This window comes from Phycodurus eques, chromosome 10, assembly GCF_024500275.1.
Source record: "Phycodurus eques isolate BA_2022a chromosome 10, UOR_Pequ_1.1, whole genome shotgun sequence".
NCBI lineage: Eukaryota > Metazoa > Chordata > Actinopteri > Syngnathiformes > Syngnathidae > Phycodurus > Phycodurus eques.
In genome coordinates this window covers 10,657,417-10,679,951 of record NC_084534.1, presented here as the reverse complement: position 1 = coordinate 10,679,951, position 22,535 = coordinate 10,657,417, and the positions used below count along the sequence as shown (strand labels likewise).

General features: G+C 42.1%; 1 protein-coding gene across 3 annotated transcripts in view; it reads left to right on the top strand.

Moving 5' to 3' along the window:
- The window catches only part of celf4 (CUGBP, Elav-like family member 4), a 108,793-nt gene that overhangs the window by 24,615 nt on the left and 61,643 nt on the right, over window positions 1-22,535 (top strand). For all 3 annotated transcript variants that reach the window (XM_061687412.1, XM_061687413.1, XM_061687411.1), the window contains exon 2: window positions 7,403-7,485. In XM_061687412.1, coding sequence (XP_061543396.1) covers window positions 7,403-7,485 — 83 coding nt within the window. The remainder of the gene's footprint in view (window positions 1-7,402; window positions 7,486-22,535) is intronic.

The following is a 22,535-nucleotide window of genomic DNA, read 5'->3' as shown; positions in this document are numbered from 1 at the left end:
TGCTCACTTATATAGAATTACTACTCCTCACAGAGGCACTTGTTTTGTTTTTGGGCTGATATCAGATCCAAGGATATTCAACTCAAATATGGATACACTTTGAATTAAAAATTAAACCTTAGCAGCGTCTGCATTAGAGCAATTCGTGTCTGTTCTGTGTGTGTTCTGTGCATGTGTGCATGAGTGTGTGAATTATGTTAAATTACCTATAGTTTCTGCAACAGCAAGGTCAACTTTCTCATCCTTTAAAAAACATCTCTTTTGCATGCAGTTGTACTCTTCTTTTCTATAGCATTTTCCTGTATAACTAACATCCTCGAGTTTCTCTTGTTTACTGAGCACAAGTTATCCTTGGTCAACTCTTTGGGGAAAAGAGAAGAAAACTGTCATACAATGTCGAAATCTATATTGATAGCCTGCAATTGGACAACATCACGCAAAGTTTGGCATGGCAAACGTTTTCGAGGCAGAGATCCAGGGCCGTGCAATGAGGAGGTTCAGCTGTGCTGCGGATAAAGACTTTAATGCTATTGACTCTTTTGAAGCTTTTACCAAGATATTCTGAAATATTTAAATGATCACTGGGAGTTTCTCCCCATCTGTAGCTGGGGATAAAGGACAGAGTGTGAAGAGGAAACCTTTTATGTCAGCCTTTTTACAATCGCTGATTTAATGGGCGCAAGATAATTGGAGAATTCTCAGCAATAACTTGTCCCCTTAGCTTTCTAGTCTTGGGTGGCGCAGAGGCATGTCGTTCTGGTGAAAAATAATTCATGTGCCCAGTAACAGTGAGAAGCACTAATTCAGGGAGGGATGCATTGGGATTCATGTGCCTTATAAGGCAACTGTCATTCCAGGACTGAAATCTGCACTGTGATTTTATCAGCGTTCTTTCATTTGAATGAACACGCATTCAAATAAAAGCATGAAAAACTTTAATATCACCTCATTTCATCTCAACAGATAAATTTCACACTGTCATCAGTGTGACATATTCTCTGCTGGTAGGTGTTACTTTTCAGTGCTAGTCGCTGGTTGACTAGTGATGCAAGGCCTTAAATGAACAGTGGAAGAACCCTAACAGAAACTGCATTCTTTCAGTCCAATATGTATTTTATATTGAATACAGTGAAATGGTTCAATTTCTGATGGCTTTCTGTCCAGGGGCACCATCAGTCCCTTCTTTGGCATTCAAACAACCGAGTGGCTGTGGATGGCGTATGACATTTTTACAATTATAATCAAGCCCTATGATATACTGTAAGTGGTGGAGCCCAAATGAAGCAACGAGGAACAATAACCAAGCAATTCTGATGATTTATGTTTGTAATTATTAACGCTCTTTGATCCATTCATACTTTTTTTTTTTTTTTAAATATCGCTTGTCCTCATTAGGGTCACAGATAATCCAAGCCTATCCTTGCTTACTTCAAGTGAGAGGCGTAATACACTTTGGACTGGACCGCTAGTCAATCATACACATATAGAGACAAACAGCAATTCACATTCACAGCTGAATTACGGGCAATTTAGATGACAGACATGCTTCTTAATTAACCTAAGAAGCATGTTTTGGGAATGTGAAAGAAACCCATGCAAGTATGGCAGAACTCAAACTCTACAGAGATGTTCCAACGGAACCACTATTTCACTTCGCTGCCTCACACGCTACTAGATTTTTTTTTTACATTTTCTTTCAGTACAGTAAAGGGTTGTTTTCTGTGTTTGGGTTGTAAAAATTAGAAATTTTAAAAATCACATTAGATGATAACAGAGGACTGTTTTCCTGGTATGTGATCCAAGTGGTTAGTGCTTTTTCATATATTATCGACATTTGAAAACCATTTTCTTCATTGAAACTTAAGTTTTGTTTTTGTTAGTTTGTTTGTTTGTTGTTTTTTACAGCGTTGCTCTGACTTAAATGACAAGCAGTCACTTGGTTGTTCTTTTGCTTTGTGTTGCGAGCTAAACATTTTGTTACGAGCGGGGTTCAGATACGCTACAGCTTAAGGGAAGTGAAACAAAAGAGATACAAATACAATACGAAAACTCCCGAGGAGCATGGAGCAGACGCTCACGCTGAACTAACCTTGTGGAAAACGGCCATCACGACTGAGCGTAACAGCAGGTGTCACTCACTAGGCCCCTGAAAGGCAAAGTGTATTCCTTGACATTCTTTTATTTTGTTTTATTTTGTTTATTTAAGAAAATAACTAAAAACAATGTTTCAGTTTGTTAGGAAACCAAATCCGACAAAGCTGCAGGTCAGACCTCATCATAGTCTTCCATAGTTTGCTGCCTTTCGCCACAGAAGCTCAGCACTTTTTCCACACACTTCTCCTGTCAGTGAGATTCATAGTATCCAACATTCCCTTGTTCCTCTCTTTCATCCTGCCTTTTCCCATCCCCTTTTCCTCCCTGTCTGTCTCACCCCCTCAGTGGGTATGTGTCCCTTTGGGGTGTCTGCACCAGTTGAGATAAGCAGCAAGTGTAGGACACAGGGGGATGGTGTTCACAGAAGCTAGGTGATCTTATCTCCACTCTCCCCTTCTCTCCCTCTCCCATTCCGAGCATCTGCTTCTCTGTCCCACTCAGTTTTCTCCCCTCTTTCGTTTTGCTTCCTTGCCCACCTTTACTTTCTGCTCTCTGTCTCTCTCCTTCATAGACACGCGCACACACACTCAGATCCCCTCTGCACTGCAGTTGATTTGAATTTGAAGTGATGGGAAACCAAATTGGCAGCATTGACATCAGAAACAAACAGCTTATCTCTCTCTCCTGGGCCAATATTGGTCTTAGTCAGATACTAAAGCCCCTGCCAGCGTCAGACTTGTGACAATGATGATAAATTGAATGTTTGTTGACTGCCACGCACTATCTATGTGCATTTGAGCACCTCAATGCGCATGGGAATACAGTGAGAAGTTGAATGTTTTTTGTTTTTTTTCCGTAGTATTTCTTCTTCAATATACAGGTAGTTGTGTAAATATTTGTTTTACCCTCAAGTCTTTTTTATATGCACAACTCGTACAAGTGTGTCTCCCCACTGGCTTTGTTTTAATTACCCTTTTCATAGCAAAATAGTTTATATTAAAATAGTAAATGTGAGGGCAATACACGTAAATTTAGAGTGCCATTCAATTTAGCTTCAAGAGGGCTCTCTTAAATTGTCTCTCGTTCAATTGTAATGGGAGGTCAGACTAAATAAAAATGTTTTTTCTTTTTTGATTTTTTGATTTTATTTAATTTTCTGTTCGTGGTGCACGGTGGACGACTGGTTAGAGCGTCAGCCTCACAGTTCTGAGGACCTGGGTTCAATCAATCAATATGGGTTAAATGAAGAGAACAAATTTCGTGTGCATGCATGCATGTTCATGACAATAAAAGGTGACTCTATTCTATTCTACCACTACCTTACAGTCAGTAACCTCCTTCAGATTATATCGTCTGCACAAGATGTAATCCACCTGCGTGCTTCTACCTCCGCTCTTGTAGGTCACCCTATGTTCGTGCCTCTTCTGGAAAAAAAGTGTTCACTACAGCCATTTCCATCCTTTTTGCAAAGTGTACCACCATTTGTCCCTCCAAGTTCCTTTCCTGGATGCCGTACTTACCCATCACTTCTTCATCGCCCTGTTTCATTCACCAACATGTCCATTACAATCTGCACCAATCACGACTCTCTCTCTGTCTGGGATGCTCAGAACTACTTCGTCTAGCTCCTTCCAGAATTTCTCTTTCACCTCTGTCAAATCCTACCTGTGGGGCATAGCCACTAATCACATTATACATAACACCCTCAAGTTCAACTTTCAGCCTCATCACTCGATCTGATACTCTTTTCACCTCCAAGTCATTCTTAGCCAACTCTTCTTTTAAAATAACCCGACTCCATTTCTCTTCCCATTGACACCATTTTAAAATAATTTAAACCCTGCCCCTGAACATCTAGCCTTACTCCCTTTCCACCTGCTCTCCTGGACACACAATATATAAACCTTTTTCCTTGATTTTTCAGCAAGTCTGCACATATACATACCCTTTCAGCAACATATTGGCACATCCTGTATCTAATTCCAAACCATATTTGTAAGGTTTGGCAGATAGTCATATAGTATCTAGGACCCTAAAGCAGACTCTTCACACAAGGGCAATAAAACCGAATTTAATAACCAAGGGAACATGTAGAAAAAAAAAAAAAACAGATGGCAATAAAGTAACGGAAAACAACAGTGGCAAAAGATCAATATGGTGCATAAATGACTCTCAGTGTAATGAATAACAAAAGGTGGTGGACGGAGCCACAGAAAGGAGACACACAATCAAAAAGAAAGCTAAATAAAACCTTGCTTATTGAAATTGCCAGCAGGGGTGGCGCAAGAGGCTCCGCCCACAAATGCTCACAGAGGAAGCTGAAAAACAAAATACAAACAAAAACAGGAACACAGTTTCGTAATAATAGTTTTATGACATAGAAAGTAGATTTTTTTTCCAGTAATGTTAGGATACCTGCTTTATTTTTTTTTATACAAAATCCCACAAACCTCTCACATTGGTTTGGCAAAGTTGGCATCGATAGTGGTCTACACACCTTTTTTTCACCATTGTGACGTATAAACTGTACAACTCAATTGAATTACAAAAAACAAAAAATCTTAGGAAGGATAAATAAGAAATAGAAAAACATAGCATAACCTGGTTGCATGACTATGCAAAAACCCAAACTAATACTTTGCCACAGCAACTTTGGCTTTCATAGGGGTAATGTCACGCATGTCCGGTTTTAACTCTTAAGGAGTGACTTCCGGTCCATTTATCTCTTTGAAAAATGACTGGATTACAATTCACTAAAGGCAGTGTTGAGTCCTATCATTAATGCAAATTTTTCCATGTCAGTACTTGAGTTTAATATCGTTCGATCGTTTAATGTATAGATTGCATAGCTATTAATGTAAGCTCACTCATTACTTGGTCAAAACTACAAGAGATGACCCAATCACTGACCTTTCACTAATGTCTTCAGCAAAGCAAACTACATCAACACAAAATAGTCTTGTTTTTCCTCCTTCCGTGGTGATTTCAAGTAGCAAGCCGTTTTTTATATGTGAGCCCGGCCACTTGATTAGGGACAGCAAGCAAGACTGCAATGTTGCGGTTTTGTCGTCGCCGTGATTTCCGGTCCGCCGACTTGTGAGGGCATCTGCTGTGCACAACCCTCTTCAGATCACCCCACAGATGTTGATGGAACTGTTCATATTTCCCCGCAACTAAACTAAGGCCCCAGTTCCAGCGAAATAAAAACATGCCCAAAACTGCCACCACTATTGTAGGTACTAGTTTGGGTTGTTTTGGTGATGAGTAGTGTTGTGTGTTTGTCTCTGTTTCATTGGATTAAAACACATTTTCCTACAGACACGTGCTGAGGAGATTTCAAGTGTGATTTAGAAAATTGTAGCCAAGTTTGGATTTTTTTCTTTGCAAAGGCCTCTTTATACTTCCGCGCTCGCACGGCCGACAGCGCCCGCATCATGTGACTGACTCATCATGTGACCGTCCGCATCATGTGACCGACGCATAGGGGCCGCGCGGCCCCTATGCGGCATTTGACGCGTACATGGCAAAAATTGTTGCTGCGCGTAGAATGGTGCGGAGATCATCTCTCGTGATTGGTCCGTTTTAGCATTGGCATTTGTGTGCAGACTTTTAATATCCACTGAATATAATGAACATTATGGTAGAGTACATGCAAGCGAGTTAAGTATCTGTGCATTTCCAGGGGGACAGCACATGCGTGTTCGAGTTAACATGACAGGCCAAGAGAGGACGAGGAGGTAGCTGAGCTGTCAGCGGCCAACTCATTTGGCCTAATGAGTGAGAGGCCTGTTAATTAAAAACACCATCAAGAGCAGCTCCCTTGTGCATTACCATCAGTAAGACCTGGGGTTAAAGACAAAGCATCAGGAGGGGTGGAGGCAACTTCCACATACACTATATGGGGTTGGTAACGACAACTAATAACATGGTTTGCATAAACAACAACGGGGTTTTGAGTTTTTCTTTTCCCGATTGGGTGGTTTAAATTAAGGGATGTCGTCAATCATTGCCAACTGTGGGCCCGTGAAGCCCTTTGAGACGCTTTTGTAATTAAGGGCTATACAAATAAACTTGACTTGACTTAACAACGTAACCAGGATGAGCTATAAGAGGAGGCTGTGAGAATTGTGATCACTCCAAAGAACAAAATGTGTTTGTTGCATCCCGTTTCTCCAGTAAAGTGAATCCCAGTGTGCCGTGAGAATCGTCCGGTGTGCTGTGAGAAATTGTCTACGGTTTCAATGCCCACCCAAACCTCTTTGGATGCCACACCCCCCGGAGTTGGATGCCCGGGACCGCTGCCATACCCCATTGCACGCCACTGGACAGGAAGAGCAGACAAATGCTCGCCGACTAGATGGCAATTCACTTATGTATCCACTTTCTGTGCCATTTTTGTTTGGGGGTGTGCCGTGACATTTTTTTTCTAATGTAAAATAGGTTGTTTTTTAACGCTTCGAATGCCTGATAGTATTATTGTCTGCGTTACTGAAGTCGAATTAAGAACTACATATCTTCGCATCTTAAAAATGTATGCATGACTTTTAAGGATTTTGTTTGTCTAATTAAATCCTGTCACCATTGTCAATGGTTTACATTGGCACATTTTAGTTCTTTGTCATCCACCTAAATTCTTTTCTTAGATGTGAAGATTGACAGTCTGTCAGCCCTCACCAGTGGTGTGCTCCTCATTGTTATCATGGGATGGTGAGGGAGAGGCTTACACATTCCCCATGGCTTCTTCTCCTGCCTCGCCTCCTGCATCTCCATCTTCATCCCACCCCCATGTCAGACCAGGTGGCAATCAACCCAAGGATTGTAGGTAGTCTTGGAAGAACATATGGAGTCGAGAGTTGGACAAATGAAGAGTGGAAAAGAAACGGGGGGGTTGTCAGGGAAAATGTCTATCTGTGTCACAACCGCCAGAAGAGTGCGATGGGTGAATGGATAACTGGCAGCTGGGAAGCTCCGTCACATCTGACGTGTTTCTCAGGCAGAGGAGCTCTCACGCAGCATATTGCACAAATCTGCAAGCCAGCAGATATTGCCCTCCTTAATTTCTCAGTGCCGACTTGACTGCGCTCATGCGAAAAGGAATTTTCCGTTTGTTCAGTTGCTGTTGTGTTGCTCATCATGCGCAAAAATAAATCCATATTCTTGATTAGAATGAAGGTGACAGACAGGCTCTTCGTGTTTCTCTGTTGTTTTTAGCTATTTGGTGTGATTGCTGGAGCACCCTCCTACATCAACCTATTTTTCTTCCCCAGTTCACATTATATAATGATGTCTCTGTTTTGCTGTGTTTCAGGCTGTGCCTTCCTCACCTACTGTGCCAGGGAGTCAGCCCTGAAAGCCCAGAATGCATTGCACGAGCAGAAGACCCTGCCAGGGGTAAGTCACGCCATGCTGGCCTGGAAGCAACGACACAGACAACAATGTTAGGTTAATGGTGGCACTTAAGTATTCATTTTTTCACATACAAATGCCTGACATTTATTTCAAATCAAAAGGGACTCACCATCTTTGCCACGCCTGTCACTTTGTGTTTATCACTGGCTGTGCGCCAGACGTGAGCAGAGCCTTCCTTTCGCTTACCGTCCTCTTGCTCTCCCTCTCTCGTCACTCTGACAGTCACACACACATATAAACCCACAGGGAGAAGCCACACACAGCATCACATCTTCGGCATACTATTTATAGTGCTTCCTCCAGTTTGTGTAAATGAGTGTACGCCTGTGTGTGTCTGTTAGAAGCAGCCGTGTGAGGGCGAGTGTGTGAACGAAAGACAGAGAGGGATGAAAAGCCACTGGGTGTGTGGGTGATGGCTATTTGTACATCATGCCCATCATGGATGTAGCATGTCTTGTCGACCGATGTTCACATGCTGTGGAGCAGCAGTGGACATGTACGATGCGCATGAAAGCCGTCTCTTATGAATGTTGATCTGTCATCGGTGCATGACAGTAGAAGGGATTTTTGACACTGTCAAGGGAGGAGGTAGATGTTCAATTCGGTATGTGAGTGGGGGGCTTATATACAGTATATCGCATTATATACAGTCTGATTTTAAGATTTACAGTTTTGTGGGAGTTTTTGCAGGAATTTGTCGCTGCAATTCTTTTCTATCATGCCCCTCAATGCACAATACATGCATCTTTGTGTGTACAGATGTAAGCCATGTTCATCCGTTAGCGTGCACACTTGCACATGTGTGTGTCAGGAAGTTTTGATGTGTCTCTGTCAGGCCTGGCTTGCTTTGCTGTGTTCGTTTTTAATGACGCCTCTAGGGAAGCTGACAGTCGCCGTGTTGAGCACATAGCCTTTGATGTGAGTGATTATGACATCACAGACATGCAGCGAGATAGCTGAGGAGTGGGGGATCCGTGGTTTCAGTTGTTTTTTGTTTTTTTTCACTTCCCAGTGGCATATTATTCAGAAAGAAACAGGGAGGGAGAGACTGACACATACACACAGAGATTAAATATTTGGTCGAAACCAGAATGCAATTTATGTTCACACATCTGCTGTGACTGCTGTTTTGGCCTTTTGTTGTTTATACCAACAGAGAGAGAACAAAGGATTCTTAGATTTAGTTGCATGCTACATAGCATATAAATTTAAGTGTAGATATGCAGTTATTGGCAATCGACTTGGCTCCAGAGGGAAATGCTAATTCACAATGCTTATGCCAGGAGAGGACACTCTCAAACTTGCAATGGATCGAGGGTGAGCCTAAAGTAAACAAGGGCATGCCTAAGAGAGACCTGCTGCCGATCTTCCAGGAGAAAATGAGCAGGAAGCAGCGGAGTATACTGAAGCCTGCCGAGCCATTTGTTAAATGGTTCCGTGGTTCATAAAGAAAAGTCAGTCCAGTTGCATGGTGTTCAAGTTGCCATTAATACTTGTCCACTACATCCCTGTAGGTGGCAGTAACGGGCATTCAAACCCGATTGTCAAGTGGCGGTAAAGGCCTAGCTAGACGATATGCGAGCTGTCTTTAGTGAACTCTGACATTTACAGTTTTAAAGAAATATATGCACATCTGAAAGTTCTTAGGAAATCAGTTTTTAGGAAATCAGTTTTTTTTTTTTTTTTGCATAATCCTGCTGGCAAACAAACAAACATAAAAATACCCACAGCCAAAAACCAAAAATATTCGCTCCTTGGTGAAAGTAATGCAGTTAGTCATTAGAATTTAGCCTAAAAAAAAAGAAATTTATGGCACTCGTTCGTACCCGGTTTTGCTTTTTCCACCTTGTTTGTTTTCTCCGTCTCTCCAGCCTCCATCAATCCCCTCTCTCAAGCCAACATAACCAAGATCCTGCAAATGAAATCCCTTTTCCCCCTTAAAGCTTCTTTCCCCTTCACTTCACGTCCTGGTGCGCTTTTTATCATCAAAGTTGGTTTCCAACCCTTTATATTTAAAAAGTTTTCCAGAGTCTTCTTTCTGTGGCTGCCAGGTGAGCCGAGAGTAGAAGGGGATTAGACTACCTAGTGGAAATGCCCTGTAAGCACGGCTGTAGGCTGTTGGTGTAGCGCAGCACAAAGTACTGAAAGCTCTGTGTGTGTGTTTGTTTGTGTGTTTGCGTGTGTGTGCGCGTGTGTGTGCGTGCGTGCATGCGTGTGTGGTGTCAGTTGAGACTGAGGGTAAACAAGCAAAAACCAAACTGACACCGAACTTTTAAAGGCAGACCAAAGTTTAAAATCCCTTCATCCATTTTCTGTAGCATTTGTCCTCATTAGGGTCACCAGCGAGCTGGAGCCTATCCTAGCTAACTTTGGGTGAGAGGCGGGGCACAGCCTGAACTGATCTCCAGCCGATCACCAACCATTCACACGTGCAAACAGTTGGTCCACCATGAGGTATTTTCCGCGAAAGAACACCGGAATATGCAGAATTCTCATCGGCACGTATTATTCTGACAGATAGAGTTTGCACAGATATTTCTTTAAGTAGTATTTCTTTACATTTGTTTGATAAAACTGTGTAATACAAATCAAGTTGGCAAACGGAATGGAAGCCCACAGTTCAAGGCCTCTGGACCAAAATCTATTAAAGTGCTACCAAACAAAAATGTCTTGTAAATTTGACACATCACAGAGAACAGTCTTGTTAACAAGAAGCCAGACAATGAATGAATAAAAAAAAAAAAAAGCAAAGGATGTGAAATCAGGCTTCAAAATGGTTGAATTGAGACATTCTTTCAGCTTGCAGGCGCGGTGAGCATGTCGCTAAGAGCTCAGAAAATCCCGCCTCTCTTGTCAATCAAATACATGTACTACCTTCCTTCTCTCACGGCTCCTTTCCAGCGACCGAGAGATCACACTTTCACAGGCTGCATAGAAGCAGCCTCGGAGCCGGCATAAGGACCATAAACCATGCCGCCAGGACAATTTTTCCCTCCTCTGAAATTCACCGGACAACGCGCTTCTGTGGCACAGAATGGTGCTCCACATGTGGCCAAAGCTGCACGATGCTCTCCAGTCCCCTTGGATGAATCCCGGCGAGGAGGAGGAGGGAAGAAGGGGAAGGAGGCCGTGAGCCTAAGGGCACTAACGCCATTGTGCTGGGCCTCTAGCGGCTCCTCTAACCTGCTGGCAAGGTGCCGCGGGGCGGCAGACCTCCTCCGTTTCGCCACTGCCTCGCGACACAACCTGCGTGGGTGTCAGACAGCAAGAAACGTTACCCGAATAACACAAAACGCATTACATTTCAAAGATGATGGGAACAGAACCCAAGCTGCCTGCACCAAAGTCAGGCGAGTGTACCACTACACCATCAGTGACTTATTAAAATATAGTCAATATAAATGGTTAAAATAGTTATTTTAACTGTTTTAACTTTTATTTTTATTGTTTCACTTACCCAGTTGACTGAGAGTTGACTTCACTGACAGCACTGATAGACCATAGTCAGCCTATCCATCACCACTGCAAACAGGAAGGGGCTCAGGGCTGAATCCTGATGCAGTCCCACCTCCACCTTAAACTCCTCTGTCACACCTACAGCACACCTCACCACTGTTCTGTTGCCCTCATTTCCTGTATTATTCTGACGTACTTCTCTGCCAATCCAGACTTCTGCATCCAGTACCACAGTTCCTCTCTGGGGACTCTGTTATTGGCTTTCTCTAGATCTACAAAGAGACAATGTACTGTAGCTCCTTCTGACCTTCTCTTTACTTCTCCGTCAACACCCTCAAAGCAAACAATGCATCAGTGGTACTCTTCCTATGCATGAAAACATACTGTTGCTCATAAATACTCAATTCTGTCCTGAGTCTGGACTCCACAACTCTTTCCCTTTCTTTCATTTTGTGGCTCATCAACTTTATTCCTCTATAGTTCCCATAGCTCTGCACATCACCCTTGTTCTTAAAAATGGGAACCAGCACAGTTTTCATCCATTCCTCAAGCAACTTCTCACCTGCTAGAATTCTGTTGAACAAGTTGGCCTAAAGCTCCACAGCCACCTCTCCTAGATGCCTCCATACCTCCACAGGTATGTCATCAGGACCAACTGCCTTTCCATTTTTCATCTTCTTGAGTGCGTTTCTAACGAAACACGAAAATGAGTTTGCTTGCACTTTAAGCCATGCATGTGATCTATGACCTTAACAATTATTTAAAATTTGACTTCTAATGATTGTAGAATGCGAACACAAGCAGCTCCTAGTTATTAAAACTGTATACAACTTCACACAACAGCAGGAGCAGTTGCATTGTTAACTCATACAGACACACAAGCATATCAGTTCATCAACTGGAGTTGTTTATTTAGATAACAGCATAGGAAGCTTGAGTCTTGCCCCAATCATATTCATTCATATTTAACTGTACTGCTGTATGAACAGTATACTGATTTAAATCTAAATCAATCTAAGACTCCGAAAGTTATTGGTTTCCTTTTAATTTTCCTAGAGATGCAGAACGTAGGTACAGTTCTGCACATACAATTACAACAAACAAGCATGCCATAAAAGGAAAGAGGAAAAAAAATACAAATCATGAAAAAATATTTTTATCCAAACTGTGTGTAAATGGAATTTTGTCTGTAAAGGGAGGTCAATAAATTAACAAACAGGTCCTTTAAAACATTCAGTCTGGGTTTTTACAGACATACAAAAGAAGTACAGTACAAAAAAGAAGCATAAAAAGCTATTTATTCATCACATTTTTCATCTGTATTAGTCATACTAATATAGATAGCCAATGGTGCAGTTTAAAGCAAATGACCGTATTTCAGATGTATAAACCATTGCACAACAAACTGTCATTGTCAAAGTGGCCTCACATAACTAAGTTTAAAGATGGATGAAAAAAAATTTTGCACCTGTACAGAGCAATTTTTAGTACGTTAATGGAGGAGTTTGGGAAATTTTGATGAGCAGCACATCCAAAAAAGCTAAGCCATTGCTGCCATATTTGTGATCTCCTGGTCCAGTTTCACAATTGGCCAACAGCATGAAAATGCATTTAATGTTTCTGGCAAAAGTGGGGGGCTGTGTTTTCGCGCTTGCACTTTTATATAAATTTGTGCAGATGTGGTTCACTCTTGGCGGCACGGTGAACGACTGGTTAGCACATCCGCCTCACAGCTCTGAAAACCGGGGTTCAAATCCGGGCCCCACCTTTGTGGAGTTTGCATGTTCTCCCTGTGCCTGCGTCGGTTTTCTACGGGTATTCCGGTTTCCTCCCACATCCCAAAAACATGTGTGGTAGGTTGATTGAAGACTCTAAATTGCCCGTAGGTGTGAATGTGAAGTGCGAATAGTTGTTTGTTTATATGTGCCCTGCGATTGGCTGGCGACCAGTTCAGGGTGTACCCCGCCTCACGACCGAAGATAACTGGGATGGGCTCCAGCACGCCCATGACCCAAGTGAGGATAAGCGGAATGAACGATGAATGAATGAATGGTTCACTCTTACACATATACAATGCACTGACAATAAAGATTATACTACTTGTACAAAGTCTTAACAAATTTATTAGATCTCTACCACCCAATGCAAAATTTATGCCCCAGCTACCCTAAATTAACACACAAGCATGTCAGCTCTTTAACCAAAATTATATTCTTTAGTTTTAGGAATTCAATATTGTATTGCATGAATTTTCAAATGTTTTACAAAAAAATGAAAAAAAAACACTTATTAACGTGTGTAATTATAGTATATAGCATAATATTTACTTGCATTCCTGTAACAGAAAAAGTGACGTCTCAGAGATGAGCTGTAATTTGGGTGTAAAATGGTGAGATCAGTTGGAAATTCCTCATTCCTTTTCAAAATAGTAAAATGTTGAAAGCTCAAAGAGTCTGCATTAAAGCCCTTTATGATGCTGGATGGTCTCATGTTATCATAACAGAAAAGCTAATACAATCATTTGGCACTGTACATGCAGACACACTCACGAATACAGACAGCATTGACTCAAACGTATATCAGGAAACACTCCATCTTTTTCCCACATTCCAAAAAAATCCATGTCAAGTTAATTAAAAAAACAAATTATTCTTCAGTGTGACTGTGATATTTTTTTTTTTTTTTTTTTTTCAATGTGCCTTGCGATTGGCAGTCCAGGTTGTACACCACCTCTCACACGGGAAATGCTCCAGCTTACCAACAATCCTACTAAGGATAAGATACAAAAAAAAGATCTACACAAAAGATCTAGACAAAATAGATGGATGGATGGATGGATGGGCGGACAATAACAAATGCCCTAACCACTTTTCCACACATGGTACACGAGGTGCATACTTGGGATGCAATGAATACTTTGTACATTGACATAACGCAGACCACTGATGCCAGCAGCACATGCACTCACTCACACCGCAAAGACTTCTCTCATAACAGTAATACAAATCTCTTCACAAACACTTTCATTGTACAACCTGATACTCAGGGAAAGAGCGTGCAGAGAGTGAGAGAGAGTAATACAGCGTCGATTGACTCATAGTGTAGTACTGTAGTGAGGCTGATGTGGAAAAAATAAAAAAATAAATCAACGTGTCATTTCAGAACACATACACACCCACATGCAATCAACACACATGCAATAGAGCACATACACGTGCCTGTTTTCAGCCCAGGGGCAAACAAATACCAGGAAAAGAAAGCAAATGAATAGCGAGAAAGAGGAAACGGTTGATGAAGCCAAGTGGGAAGGAGTGGGTAGAGCAATGTTGGTGAGGTGCTTCTGTAACAACTGATTTGTTCCTTATTCCTACAACACGACTCCTCCAACACTACTACCAGAAGTAGGCTTTCTCTCAGTTAAGATAATGCCAGCCACAGAAATCTATGACATTGATTGGCTCCTCTGACCCAATTTCATGGCAACGTCGTCTCAATAAGTCACCCCGTTTGGTCGATACCTGCGAGGCTCCCTTGCTGAAGTGGGTGAACTGGTCAGAGGGAAGATTTGGTGGTGCTTGGTTGGGATTTCCCCCCAACCCAACATAGTGTGCACAAGAAACACACTTCCTATTGTCAATGTCAATTAGTGGCACAATGTGCAAGAGTCATAGCAGCATATCCACATGAAAAATGCCTTAAGCCTCAGAGCTGAATCTTCCCCTCCGTCACCAACCATCACCCCATCAACTATCCTAATGACCCTTCTCCAAAAGAAAACCAGTTTGCGACATGGAATACTCCAATTAATCAATCTGGTCCTTGACAGAACATATAGGAGTGATAAAAAACAAGCACACAACCAAAAACACATCACCTCATTTTGGCATCCAAAAGAGTGCACGCTTCATTTGGAACAAAACTCTTTTTAAAGCCAAAGACCTGGGGCCTCGTGTACAAAAGGTGCGTATGCACAAAAACGTGGCGTTCTTTTTCACGACAAAGTTCAGATGTATCAAGATTGACATGACCGTGGAAATGTGCGGTGCCTCACGTCAACTTCATGGCTGGCGTACGCACGTTTCTGCAGCTTTTGGTGCTTTGGCGACACTTAGAGGTGATGCTGGGAAACTGTTCTCATAAATCTGCACACCAGAGACACATGAATAATTAGCACTCATGAACAATTCATGCCCGGCAACATTTGATTTCAACAATGCAATTGAGGCAAGGACTGAGAATTCATTTGTTAACCAGTGTATTTAATGAACCACTGATAATTGTGAGGACACCTATTAATTGATTGAGGCGATCATTTATGCCGCCGATTGCCCTCACAATCGCTTCGTGACTCCAGCACATGCACTGAAAAAAAAAAGTCCTTTGAATTTACTTCATTTGAACATGTAAATCGGTTGCACATGATTAAAATGTGTTTAAATTGACATAATTTACTCCTCTTCTCCTAAAAAAAACATGATTTGTTTGTCAGTGTGCGTGTCCTCTCCTGTGTATTAAAATAATAAATTGAGTAATCAAAAAGGAGTCAAAGCTTTTGATATCCTCTTTGATATGCTGATGTGCGTCTATTTGAATTCAAAAGATTGATTACAAATACCACACATACAACATTTACGCATGAACCTTTATCTCACAGGGAGTGTAGGTTACTGTATGAACACATTTGTTATGAGTTCTAAAAATACATGCTATTAACCTTGTGGGATGATCATAGTCAGCCACATGTCCAACCATCACCCCTGAGAGAGCAGCGTCACCCATGATCGCAACGATTCTCTCCTCGAACGGGTGAGGCCCTCCGCATCAGTTCTTCCGCCTTTTTTTGGCCACACTTTGGCAGTGGGCTGCTGTCCCCCGTTTCACATCCACCTTAATGTCTGACCACTTCTTTTTTAGTACAGCGTGTGCGCGCTATTCTGTCTCCACAGCATTGACAGCCACACCCGCGCTGTCCCATTCATCCCTCTTTCGCGTGTTGTTAACGCCGGAGGACAGCGTGCCAAAGAGGATTTTCTTGCGTGCCTCCACTTCATTGAGCAACTTCACATTCAGAAAAAAATATTTTTCTTCATTACCTTGCTCATTTTCCTTTTTTTCTGATCATGCAGAGATCGGCATCTCAGGTGCAGGGTTCATTTAAATATGATTTGAATATTCAAATTAGGCGTGGACAGGGAGGAGTCGGCTACTCCAACATGTGCGCTCATTTCCACGTAGATTGGAATGTACGAAGGAAATGTGCTTGGATTCATGAGTACAAAGAGTTTCATATATCTGAATATTTTTGTGTGTACGACGTTTTCTGGATTTGAGCGTACGCTATGTTTTAGGAGTCTTTGTACATGAGGCCCCTGATGGTCAGTCAATTTATTACCAGTCAACAGTTAGGAGAGCTGCCAAGAGGGCATAAATCCAGGGTACAAATAAAAGAGGGGCACAATGCAGCTTCTGTTTTATGGTCACATGCCTGAAATAATGCATTTCAATGCATCCATAAAATACAATAAAAGACAAATTTCTGTCGCAAATGGTAAAAAAAATCTGTGAATGTTGAAATTTAGAATTTTTTTTACCAGAGTTAAGTGGAATCTGGGCACAATTACAGGAATGAACTGGACTTTGGTCAAATTTCTCTAAAACAGGGAACCCTAAATATTTCTGAATAAATTGGTAATAATGTTGTTTAAAGTAACGTGCATGTGTGCACATCATATTTCTGTCTGACACTGAATACATCACTACCACTGCAAATAGCACACAATTTGACGCACTGATTTTTATTTTTATTTTTTTCCCCTCTCTTGGGCTTGTACATGTTTCGATAAATTAATTACAGAACAAACATGAAAAATAACACATTTAATGTGTCATGTAGTTGTAATGAAAATAAACACTGGACCTTCATGTGTTCACTTCTACCACAAATATTTAATGGCGGCAACTGGACTTGTTGGGTGTTAAAGACGTTTTACCTTTGATCCAAAAGCTTATTTATTTCAAAATGTTATGTTCCCATGTAAGTCAGTTCTGTCGTCATTTCCTCCCAGCATCTTCTGTTGCACTAGAGGGGATACATGTGAACAGAGAGCTGAAATTGAATAAAGTATTATCCACACATAAGCTATTGTAAGAAAAAAAAATTATGATAAAAAAATTATTACCCATAGAAAGTAAATAGTACAACTGTCCCTACTTCCAAAATCCAGCAGCTAAACTTTGATGGAAAACTTCCAAAATGTTTTTGGAAAATTACTGGAAATTTTCCACCTCATTGAAACCCTTATAACCACAGAAGTACAGTATGTCAGCCAGGTTGTTGTATGGTCAACCTGTTAACACGGCTGTTAATCTGGTGTTGGACCCCTTAAGGCTGAAAAGTAAATTATACTTCAAACTTGCACCTGGGGAGAAAAAGGGAAAATAACTACTAATCATCTAATTCTATCATATGCTTTATAATATCATCAATTACAGGAAGTTTCAGTTTACCTGCTCATTGTTGTATTTTTTTTGTATTGTTTTGTCATGATGTGGACATTGGACAGAGACCATTTTCTTTGTTTCAGACTAACGTATACAACCTTATTTTTGCACCAGCCCCATAAAATCTCAATGGCGTATGTGACTGTGACCTCAACCTCATACAACACTTCTGGGAGGAATTGAAGCACAGATGAGACAGGCCCCAAAAAACACAAGCGCAGTTAGAGTTGTCAATTATGATTTTGTGGGTGAAGGGGAATAAATCCATAAAGCCAAAATCATATTCCTGGTGTGAAGCTGTATGGAATTTTGTTAGAGTAGCTACTTTACATCCATTCATTGGGATTCATGAATCTGTTTCTTTATTTGTTTTATTTCTTGCTCCACCACCTACTAGCAATCACTATGGTTCCCTTTGTGCCTTTCTGAGGTCAAGAAGCAATGATATCTTCTGCAGCTTTTTAATACTTAAAAACTATATCGGAACACGGCGGCACGGTGGACGACTGGTTAGCGCGTCAGCCTCACAGTTCTGAGGACCGGGGTTCAATCCCCGGCCCCGCCTGTGTGGAGTTTGCATGTTCTCCCCGTGCCTGCGTGGATTTTCTCTGGGCACTCCAGTTTCCTCCCACATCCCAAAAACATGCATAAATTGGAGACTCTAAATTGCCCGTAGGTGTGAATGTGAGTGCGAATGGTTGTTTGTTTGTATGTGCCCTGCGATTGGCTGGCAACCAGTTCAGGGTGCACCCCGCCTTTCGCCCGATGATAGCTGGGATAGGCTCCAGCAAGCCCGCGGCCCTAGTGAGGACAAGCGGCTCAGAAAATGGGTGGATGGATGGATATATCGGAACATATTGGCGCATGGTGCCACGGCACGGCGGAAGACTGGTTAGCACATCTGCCTCACAGTTCTGAGGACCTGGGTTCAAATCCGGCCTTGCCAGTGTGGAGTTTGCATGTTCTCCCTGTGCCTGCGTGGGTTTTCTCTGGGTACTCTGATTTCCTCCCTTATTCCAAAAACATACATGATAGGTCAATTGAAGACTCTAAATTGCCGTAGGTGTGAATGTGAGTGCAAATGGTTGTTTGTTTATACAGTATATGCCATGTGATTGGCGGGCGACCAGTTGAGGGTGTACCCCGCCTCTCCCCCAGAGTCACCTGGGATAGGCTCCAGCACGCCCACAACCCTAGTGAAGATAAGCGGGATGAAAAATTTAAGGATGAATGGATGGTGCACCATTGTAAATTAATTTCTTAATATAATAGTATAAATGTGAGGTTTCTCCCACACAATACAGTACAGCACTAACACACTGTAATACAATTTGCTTTACATGAATTTGTAACAGCTACCTGTCTATATTTTGTTGGTTAACTGAATAAAGTTCAGCAGAAATGTTCTTGCCTTTGGTATACTTTTCAAGTTTTCCGAATGTAAAGCTCCATCATATCCTGATATACAATGGTTTCTTTTAGGTTAAACCATCTGATGCGGGAGGGAACGATGGAAGAGATGCAATCATAGAGCCAAAGATGAGTGCAATTGTACAGTAGATGCCATATTCTGTCATCTAGCCTCTGAATGGCCTCATTATGGTTGGGCTTTAGGCCTGATGTTACAACCTCCCATTACCAAGTAGAATTTGAGCAGATTGTAATGAGAAAATGAAGAAAGATTCATCCGTCTGCAGGCAACAGTTCTCTTTAGTCCGGCGGTACAACTAATTTCAAAAGTGGTGCATGGTACCCTTTAGGCCCATAGATTGATGACCCAAAAGCGACATTATACACCTTTACATTACGGGACTTTATTACATTTTGTGTAATGATATAATCTAGACAGTTTGTTTAATATCATTAGGCGAGGAAAATGTGTTGTGTGGGCATAGACTCCCCAGTGTCAATACTAAATGAACAATTTATTCACGCTTTCTTCTGTGGGGACAATTCTTCTGCAGTTGCCTGTTTTTATCAATCCAGGCACTACTAAAGATAATTTTAAATACATACACCACACATTGTGACTCGTATACACACATGGGGTAGCCTCTCATCAGATTGAATGATGTCACAAATGCTCTTTTTGATGAAAGAACAAAAAAAACAATCCCATGACAGAGACCCTCTAAAATATTACAGAAAATCTTCCTTGATGATTTGAGACTGCTCAATGTTCTTTCATTTCCAGTTCCTGTAGGAAGATGGCCAGCTATCTAACTAATTTTGTCTATCCAGCGTTTGTGTCATCGTTTGCATTGGTCGATTCACTTTTGTAGCGGACATGCTCCCGCAACCTGAGGTACCACAGTGACCCCCCACAACTTGATAAACTGCATTCTTCCCAGCCGCCCTGCTGTGAGACGGCCACTAAAAGGAGGCCTGGCGTATGTCAAGTGGACCCTAAATTAATTAGCAGGTCCCCTCGAAATCTTGGTTTACAGTCATCAAAGAGTCCTTTTCTCCGTTTGAACTGACAGCAACCAGAAGTTGGGGAGATCCTGTCCCCAATAGGAACAATTCCTGGGACACGGGCGCCAGCCACGACCAACCCTTCCTTTTCCTTTGTCCTCCGGTGCTACCAGGCGCCATTAAATGTCATTTTAAATTACAGCATTATAAATCAAGCTATTTTATATATAAGAGGGGCACCACGTCGCTTTTTATGTGGATAAAATTTTGGGAAAACGACAAACCTTTTTATCAGTCTCGTAATCTAAAGGTTGCTACACTTTAGGAAACTTTGATAAGAGTTCTAGACGTCCAGAGGTTTTTTTCATCTAACCCAAACACACACAACAATGCAGGTAGTGAATTTTATGGAAGATTTAATGATCTAACATGAGGACTCTACTGGGACAGAACACAGAAAAACACAGAAAAACAAAGTACAGACGAACATTGGCAAAGGAAACTGACTTGTGATGTGAGATTGGTAGAATGAGCGTGTAGTGAATGCATATAGCTGGGGATTCCTGTTCTCGTTATTTTAAACCCAAATATGCACTAATCTGAACTTTTAGTAGACCGCAATGTTGGACTTATTTGTCTTGAACACGTTTGAGGCAGGCGGGTCAAGCTTCCGAGTGTTCGGCCGGCCCGGTCCGCACCGGGAACAGGTGGATTTGGCGGAAAGGAAGAAGAAAAACGGAAAAAGTTCCCAGGCAGGACGGCAGGAGCCCAGGTGTCTCGGCTCACAAGACGTTCGGTACGGGCGCGTTGTGCCCACTTCCGTTCCCTCGGGGTGAACTCAGGTCCCCAAACAGGGTAGCTCGGAGCGCTTGCAGGATGCTCTGCAGCCGGGGATGGTCCGCTGTGTCCTCGTCACCTCGTGGTGAGGTGGGCGTCCTGTCTGGGCCAGTCGTTGCCAAGTCAGTCGGGTGAAACAACAACTGCCCAGAGAGCATAGCCCTGCCTTTTTATGGCCGGAGTGAGCCAGAAGGGGGTGGTTTACCCCCTCCCGCCTTCCTTTCCCCACCACCGTTCTAGTATCTTTGGTCTCCGCTTCGAAGCTCCAAGTTCTGGTAATTCACTTAGTGTTGGCATGCCAAAGCAAATTTCTGTGTCTTGCTTCTGTTGATTATGGCTGTTGATTCATTTAGCGTCTGTATGTGAAGTTACATCTCGCCACTTCGTGGTCGTCTATCTCGGTGGGAAGAGCGAGTCTCGCCGGAGACTGGGGTGCCGGGTGTCATCTTTTCATGGCGTGTCCGCTACAGTAGCAACATTTAGATTATGAGACTGATAAAAGGTTTCTCATCGCTTTTCCTACATTTTACACATATAAAACAAGAGACACGGTGTCATTTACGAGACCAAATTAGTTTAATTAAAGTTAAACGTCTATCGGACTAAACCAGAAGTGAACACAGACCTTCGACGAATTTATTTCTTAAATAAATTACGTTTTATCCAACGTCAATATACGCTACACTTTGTAACCAGTCTCCACACTCGCTGTTAATGGGTTTTGTTGTTTTCTTTTGTTTTATATATAAGTGGGAAAATAGGGCGGCACCGTGGGCGACTGGTTAGGACATCTGCCTCACAGTTCTGAGGACCCGGGTTCAAATCCAGGCTCGCCTTTGTAGAGTTCACATGTTCTCCCTGTGCCTGCGGGGGTTTTCTCCAACTCCTCTGGTTTCCTCCCACATCCCAAAAACATGCATGATAGGTTAATTGAAAACTCTAAATTGCCCGTAGGTGTGAATGTGAGTGCAAATGGTGGTTTGTTTACATGTGCCCTGCGATTGGCTGGCAACCAGTTCAGGGTGCACACCGCCTCTCGCCGAGAGTCAGCTGGGATAGGCTCCAGCACACCCGCGACCCCAGTGAGGATAAGCGGTATGGAAAATGTATGGATGGATGGAAGTGGGAAAATGTTGCCGCTATCTTTCCTGGGGTAGTTAGTTTGCTTTTAGGCATGTAAAATTGGTATTTTGGGGGCAGATTTTGTATAGCTCGTCTCATAAACCCTAACAACTTTGTTCAATCTCTATTGCAGTGCTTTTTAAGTAATATGCTAGACAGTGAATATAAACAATACTGTTGCACTTTGAGCAAGGGCTGCAATAATGAGACCAATGGAAAGAAACATGATTATGTCAGCTTAAAGAAAACAGGCAATTATCTATTGTACAGTGTCTTCTTTTACGGTAACAGTTACGGCCCTCCCAATTACAGACAACTAAACTTGGCATGGTGTGTGAACACAGCAACAGGAGTAGTGAGCTGCACTCATTTGGAAGAGGCTTATCGTGTGATGTAACAGAAACCAACGATAGTTTTACACCTACAGTAAAATGCAGGAGAATGCACCCCTTGTCTCCTGGCCCACATTCCCTTCATGTCAGGGAAAATGAACTGCCGCGTCAACAAATGGTGCGTGGAACAGAATCAGACAGAACTAAACAAAGTACACAACACATACACACAACACTTTTCTTCTGTTTCATGACAAAATATACGTAAATAAAATTGACAAGAAACAAAATAAGCTGTAATCAATTTGACTGGAATTGTCTAACATGGTCAAAAAGAAATTCATACACTCAGAACCCACAAAGAAAGTC